At 46.1% G+C, this 7,411-nt stretch overlaps 1 protein-coding gene across 1 annotated transcript in view; it reads left to right on the top strand.

Annotated features, from left to right (window-relative positions):
- T265_02624 (hypothetical protein) overlaps positions 1-7,411 on the top strand; it is a gene marked incomplete at both ends in the record, with an annotated part of 20,390 nt that overhangs the window by 2,759 nt on the left and 10,220 nt on the right. The window contains one exon of the mRNA XM_009166922.1: positions 6,543-6,881. Within this exon, the coding sequence (XP_009165186.1) occupies positions 6,543-6,881 (339 nt within the window). The remainder of the gene's footprint in view (positions 1-6,542; positions 6,882-7,411) is intronic.

The following is a 7,411-nucleotide window of genomic DNA, read 5'->3' as shown; positions in this document are numbered from 1 at the left end:
CCCCGCGCTGAGAACATAAAGAGCAGTGCTACACCCTTTTTTCACTTGTGCCTTTCAGATGAACGACAGCCACTGACCGACAAGAACAAAACCGACCCGAGAAACTTGGGCAAATTCTCGATCCTGTGTATCAATCCGTGAATCCGTGAAATCCGTGATAATGAATGCAAAACAAAGATACAAAACGCCACACGTGTTAGGACCCGCGGGCCTAGTAACAAGTGACTCACATAAGGGATGTACTGTAGGGTTTACAATTTTCGTGCTGGCCATGAGTGGATCAGCAACAATGCTTTACTGCATAGGCTGGAAATCGTGCAACCGGTGGTACGGCTAACCAATGCCTGATGCCGTGCCTTTCTACCAATGAGCGGCGAGAACTTTGCCAGTTGCACGGTGCGGCGAGCGCCCACCGCCCTCTCTATGAGTTCTCAGGGTTTGGTTTCAGTTCGTGCTGCATATGATGCGATTCTCGAGAACGGAGAAAATCCAGTCACTCAAGAAATTGACGGTCTTTATCCAGTTCTCAACAACTTGTCATCGGAATGCCAAGCTGTATGACACGTTGCCTTCTTCATGGTTTCAGGATTTGATGAGATATGTAAATGAATCGATTAAGCTCTCTTGCTCCGAAATTAATAAGAAGTATCCTAACACTCAGCGAGCCGCCCTTGTAAGGGAGTATGTTCTCGCCGTATAGCTTGTTACATCCCTAGAGTCCAATTGCAGGTTTTATTTATCCTGGAATGTCGGAAGTTCTGTCTGTTGGCCAACCCAGAACTAGAACTGGACGACAGGATTAGTGACTGGGTAGTTATATTTAACTTTTTGGCTAATGGATAGATTTCGGAGCATCTGGGCCGCCTTAGTCTATGTATTCCCGATAGAGCCACGTGGAAAACATTCTTGCACAATTGCATTATTGAAAGGTAAGGAGCTGTTTCTTCATTCATATCGAAAGGTATGGGAAAGTGTTTGGTCGAATACTTTACAACGTGTGTTTGAATCTGGGAGTAGAGCCTCCGGAGTGTCTACCGAGGGACGATTCAGACACCACTGGAACCCCTTCGCGAGAAGATATTTTGTCTGATGGAGACGGTATTTCTAATTCTCAACATGAACAGTGAGTGAATATTGGATTATGCTGCTGTCGTTGTTCATTAGCTTCGCCATTTTCGTCACAGCACATACAAGGCTTTTCTTAGTTTTGACATTGGTTCAGGATCCATATCATAAAAGGGTCAACTTGTCACCCAACTTATAAACCGGAGGATTTTTCTGACTAGTTAGAACAGGTCTCAAACCTGTTATTCTGACCTGCTAATTTTAAGGTTTATATTTCCAAAGTTGCAGTCGGCTCGCGAAAACGGAGAGCACCGGTAATCGTTTTTTTTTTGTACTCGTCAGACAGGTGGTGGAGTTTTAAGCAACGTATCAATAAAGAGGTTAAAGAGGACTGGTGAACTAAGAAAATCCGCCCTTAACCCAGTGGGTGCTGTAAAGTTTTCTGTAAGTCTGTACGTGCCCACAGGGTGAAAAAAGATATTCGTTTAGTTGTAACACCCTTTCGGTGCCTAGCTGCAATGCCACCCCAAGAATGCACGATGGCTGGGATACTGCCAGGTTGCTCAAGTCTAGAGAGGGGAATTCGAGAAGCAGAGGTTGGGTTCGAACCACGAATCTTCCGGTCAGTAAACTCGCGCTCTAACCATAGCCATCTCGTTTACGGTACCTCCATAAGGGATAAGAATATAGAAGTGACCTTCGGTCGCCAGGCCCTACACTGTCTTCTGGCGCTCGACAGATCCAAGAGCAGCTGTCAGACAAAACGACTATTGAATTGCATATGTTGAGGTGTTGGTGTAAGAGATGGTTTGAGGGGGGACTGTCTAACTCAAACGCATTAGGAGACTTATCGAGTGGTTGTTTCCACGGCAACCGGTTATTTCGAAAAGCGTACCAAGTGCTCGATAATCATCCATTCTACTTCGCTTTACATGGACTCGTATCGCCCGTACTGAGAAAAGCTTCATAAATCTGCGATGCAATACTCCTAGTTCCTCAGATTCCCCTACGCCCCATGTCAACTTGAGGTCTTCGTCAAGAAGACTTCTTGTTTGACTCTGCCAGAATAACTCAGGTACTGCCGAAGATACACGTGATATTCCTCTTGCCCGGTTGAGTCGATCAGCTCAAATATCCAAGGGTGCGGTTCCAATTGCAGGCAGCATCCCGAGCTCTCCCGAAAACAGTAGTAAAGAAGCTGATTGCCGGTTCATACGGCAGCCTCTAACGTTAGCACTCTGAAACAAGCTGGACAACAAACTGCTTTGGCTCACACTGGAGTCACTTTCTATTGATGTATGTTGTCTGCCTGAAGCGAGGATTCAAGACCCATGCATCCTTTTTGAACTGACCTCCCCATGAGTTTCCAGTCGCTGCTGGTTGCACACCCCTGTTGGTGTAAAAGCCGCTGCGGCTAGCTCCGCTAGATTTGCTATTGTCTCAGGCCACTGAGGTGGCGAATCTCTGGTTGAATGGTTACCCGTTTATGGTCACTGTTCGTTTGGCAACGTCTCCGAGAGTATCCCGTAAACGCGCCAGTAGCCGCTGTCTGTTCATCATATCCGCCGTGGTAATGCGAACAATATTAAATATTCTAACTAATTCTGCCTCACTGTTTGACATACGCTACACACCTACAAAGTGTAAAGTGCTGCTTCGAGACTGGGCGGGCTCGAACCCTAACGTCATGCGTCCGGATCAGGTGATTAAGGTAGTAGACAAATTTGTTCACCTGGGTAGCTGTATCAGTCCCGTTGGTGTCGCGAAAGATATTTCCATCTGGATTGGGGGGACCATAGCAGCTTTCGTGAACCTGCATCACCTGTGGTGTAGGCTTGACATCAATTTGTCCGTCAAGGTCGAGTTTACAATGCTGTGGTATGAAACCTGGTAGCTGCGTGTTGTGGACGTCAAAGGACTTTCGGTGTTTGACTATCGATTTCTTCAGAGCATTGCCCGAGTTCGGTGGGAACACCGGATCAGTAATGCTGAAGTACGTCGAATGATTTTCGGACGAAATAACTCATCCACGATAGATAAACTGATCACATTCCATAAGTTGCGCTGACTAAGTCAGGTGCTCCGTATGCCAGTCGCCGTCTTAAGCAATTGACTGTCAAGAACAGTCAGGCTTCTCCCTTCATCACAACTTCCGGAGGAACCCAACAAGCCTAAATGGGACATCGGTACAATCCGACCATCAGCAACAGATTTGCAAATCGTGTACTGTGGTTCCAGCTTATATGGAGTCGTCCACCCGGGGTCTTAGAATAAGTTTAAAGTAATGACCCGATCGGTCCATTAACGCTGAATAGTTCCGTTTGTCCGATATGACATGGACCGAGTAAACTAAGCAGTGAAGTCGATATCTTTTATGCAGGATTGCCAATAGCTATGTGATATACCCATGTCTATCAGACCCAAACGCTTGGTTTACCTCCTTTCGAGGTCCCCTTCCTGGGAACCAGTTACCGACGCGATTCAGTTAAATGGCAAAGGTTTCCATGCTCCGTCGCCAAGTTGTAGACTGACTACCCGTGGGTCGTCTCTACCCGTACATGTCTGGGCAAAGAGGACTCTGTGAGGTAATCTTTCCTGTAGAATATGGACCACGTGACCTAATCTGGTTTGGGACGCTTGGATGGTGAAGCTTGGTGGGACCATGTGCCTGGCAAATGACAGTTGGCGTGTCGGGGGTGTTTGGAATCGGATTCGCCCAATACGTAAAGAGCAGCTTTTAGTGCGTCAATGTATACTACCGAAAATCTACCATACAACGACAACTGATGTCGACCACGGACCTGGTGCTAAGAGCAGCTGTGCGTCAATGTATACTACCGAAAATCTACCATACAACGACAACTGATGTCGACCACGGACCTGGTGCTCCAGGTGGAACGAACCAGTGGTCGGTATTCAAAGTACTCTCTATTCCTGAAGCTTTGCTTTACCAGGTCTTGAAAGTAATCTTCCACGGGCATCGTTCAATGACACCCACAGAACGCATGTTCTTCCCTAACTAGGCTCTGTTAACCTGTTGATTTTTGTTGTATTTCATATCCATATCACCCTTTGAGCAGTCTTACCCTGTAGAAAGAGTATAACGCCCTTTATACGTTGAGACGTCTGGGTATTTTAATAAAGTGTCCCGATAAAGTTTCAAAAACACCTCGATAGCATTCCTAAAGCATATCGACGGGTATAAATTTAAGTTGTACAACCTCTAACACGAAATCCCAATAGTCATTCACTTCTCATGGCATCTAGTCGCCTTCAGATTTCTGTTGAGGTACTTTGTGATTCTTGTTGACACATCTGTGAAAAAGGGCCGGACCTCTCAGGGGTCGGCATTCTACTCTCACAACTGCATATTGTCGGCAGTATCTGGATGTGTTCGTCTGACTGGCCGAGCATGTCACTTAGACACACGCACTTATCGCTGCTGTTTCTGCTCATGATGATAGCGAAGCGAGCCCATCACTAGTCCACGGGCGAGCACTATTCCAAAATGCTAAGCAACTGTTTCAGCTTTCGCCCATTTTGGGGGACTTATCTCAATCTTAGCAACCAGGAGTGAGTGAAAAAATGTGTGGACACAAGTTGCGGTTGACATCTTCCCCATGACTACAGGAAGACCGATTTTAGCCGGTGCAGCAGATGGCCTACCAGCCCTGAAGCTGACGGACGTATACCTGATCTTATCTATGGTGGCGGTGCAAGTGGTGAGGGTATTTACTCAGTCGGAGCGTGCCTCGAGTATATATTCACTCGTTTTCCTAAGGTTAATCCTTTCTGTGAAATGCTCATGGGTAGATGTGATTAAATCATTGTGAGGAGGAATGTTTACTTCGTTTGTAAAGTTGAGGGCTAGTCTGCAGCACAACGTATTGTCGTGAATAATATCCGTAATGATGTGATGATGGGAGCCAAATGGTTGACGTATACCTTCCTAATCAGGAGGTGAGTAGCTCAGAACATTCGGCAACGTGGGGACAGTAAAACTGGTGGAATTAGGTGCAACCGAATAATGGGACGATAATTGAGGAGACTCAGTAGATTGTACGGGCTAGAATAGTATAGTTAGAAATAGCTGTTGGTCTTGTGGAGGCCGTCGCCGTGATCGGTTACTATAATTTGGGGTAGGTATATATATCTCTGGGGTTTATACCCGAAGACGTGCTTGTGCATGTCCGTCGAGTAAGCCGGTCGCCTCCAATGCATAGCTCAGCAGTAAGATCTCGTGAATAATATTTACTCTAGATGTCGGTTCGGGCTGATAAACAAATTACTTTGTATTTGGAAGTCAAAATGTTAGCTGGGTGAAGTAGAAATCTGGTGCGTAGATACCGAAAGGGGTTCTTATTAGGTGGAGAGAAATGAATGTTGGCACAAATATGGGGAGGGCAGTGGGTACGCGAGATACCGTGCCGAAACTCCGAGTATCTCTGAGAAATGGTACATGGTGATGATGGTGAACTGGGTTGACGTTGTTTTTGCAACCTCATTCGCCACTCGGTGAGAGAAAGGCACAAAAAGGATTTCATTTGTTGTGCGTGACAATGGCCGACTGACATGGAGGCACTCGATAGCCCAACTCAGCGACTAGACGTGACAAAACACAAAAGGCCACTGTCTGATAACCTACAAGATGTCCCAAATACAGGGAGAACGCCATGTAACGTAAGCAACCAATAGATTTCCCTCAGAAATTAAATGGTTTTCCTGAGGGACATCCACCCGCCGCCTGAAGCCAACAACTCCATCAGTTCCCCAAATAAGCACCTCTCTTAGTAAAGACAACAGACTGAAATCAACGGATGATTCTTTTTAAGGTTGCCGCTACATTTTTTCCACTTCGTTTTGCGTAAATGCTCTAAGAGACGCATGTTTCTCTTCAAGACTAAACATCTAATGAGGGCGACCCAGAGGGATGTAAGCACACTTGAACTGATGCAAGTTCGTGGAGTATTTCGGTCTAAAGGAAGACAAATTTACTGTGGTTTTCTCTGAGTCATCTGGATTTGTGGAATTCGGTCGTTGTCGTCGTTTTTCGATTGTACGATATTTTGGAGTTTTAAATTAACATTTACTCTTGTCAGTGAAGTCAATATAATCCGAAAAGCACTGTACAGCTACGCGCATCAAATGAATATCTATGAAGATTTGAACTCGCAACCTCTCTGCTAATACTTGAAGACCGAACCGTTCGGTCACGTGCAGCCTACAAACAATTGCACTTAATACAAGGCCCCAACCGTAGATTTCCATAGGATTTACTCTCTTTCTCTCTCTCTCTCTGTAACTTTTGTGAAGTATAGTGATTCAGTAGCAGTGTGTCCCCCGTGGGTGTTAGATGCTGGCCATTTATCTACAAGAAAGACTTGTTGGGCCCATTGTCTTCACAATCTCATTTCGCCCACTTACCGGATGATTCATCTGTTCTCATCTATTCATAATTTTTCTTCTCTTCAAACAAGACCCAGAGCTGCTGATTCCGCACCAAATACTCGGAGCCAGTTGCGACAGTCTCTCCCGCGTGCCTTGTTCGCCGATCCAGCTATTGTTGCTGCCGCTGCCGCAACTGTTGAGACCGTTGCTAAATCAGCTGCTTCCAAGGACATCCAGCGATGCCAACCTGTTACATCCACCCCCAACGTTGGTTCAGGCTCACCTTGTGAAGACAAAATCCCACCCGCTTCCCAGTCCTCCGGAGGCCCCAAACTCGTCCTTATCTCCTGTGCACGGTCTCGTCGGAAGTGTCGGACACCGACGAAACGAACTCCAATAAATCGCTCATCTCGGCGCAATAAACACAGGTCCCTGGTGTTTCCCTTTAATTTGCCTGCCTCAGTTTGCCGTCTTTTTTTTCATGCTTTTTCACCCTATTCATCCCCAGATTGTTGATAGGACTTTCATATATGTACCTGACTATTCGGCCATCGGAGCATACCTTTGTGAAGCAGTAGCCATCATACCATCATTTGGCATGCGCCTTGCACCTTCAAAGTGCAAAGTCCTGCTTCAGAACGTGCCATCTGCGAACATATCCCTTACAATTCAAGGAGAACCACTGAACATTGTGGAAAACTTCACGTACCCCCAGATTGTTGATAGGATTTTCATATATGTACCTGACTATTCGGCCATCGGAGCATACCTTTGTGAAGCAGTAGCCATCATACCATCATTTGGCATGCGCCTTGCACCTTCAAAGTGCAAAGTCCTGCTTCAGACCGTGCCATCTGCGAACATATCCCTTACAATTCAAGGAGAACCACTGAACATTGTGGAAAACTTCACGTACCTCGGTAGTTGTATTAGCTCTGACGGAAGTGTGTCTGATGAA

Source organism: Opisthorchis viverrini (assembly GCF_000715545.1).
Source record: "Opisthorchis viverrini unplaced genomic scaffold opera_v5_33, whole genome shotgun sequence".
NCBI classification, from domain to species: domain Eukaryota; kingdom Metazoa; phylum Platyhelminthes; class Trematoda; order Opisthorchiida; family Opisthorchiidae; genus Opisthorchis; species Opisthorchis viverrini.
Note: the sequence above shows the minus strand (reverse complement) of the source record. Positions and strands in the feature narration are given on the sequence as shown.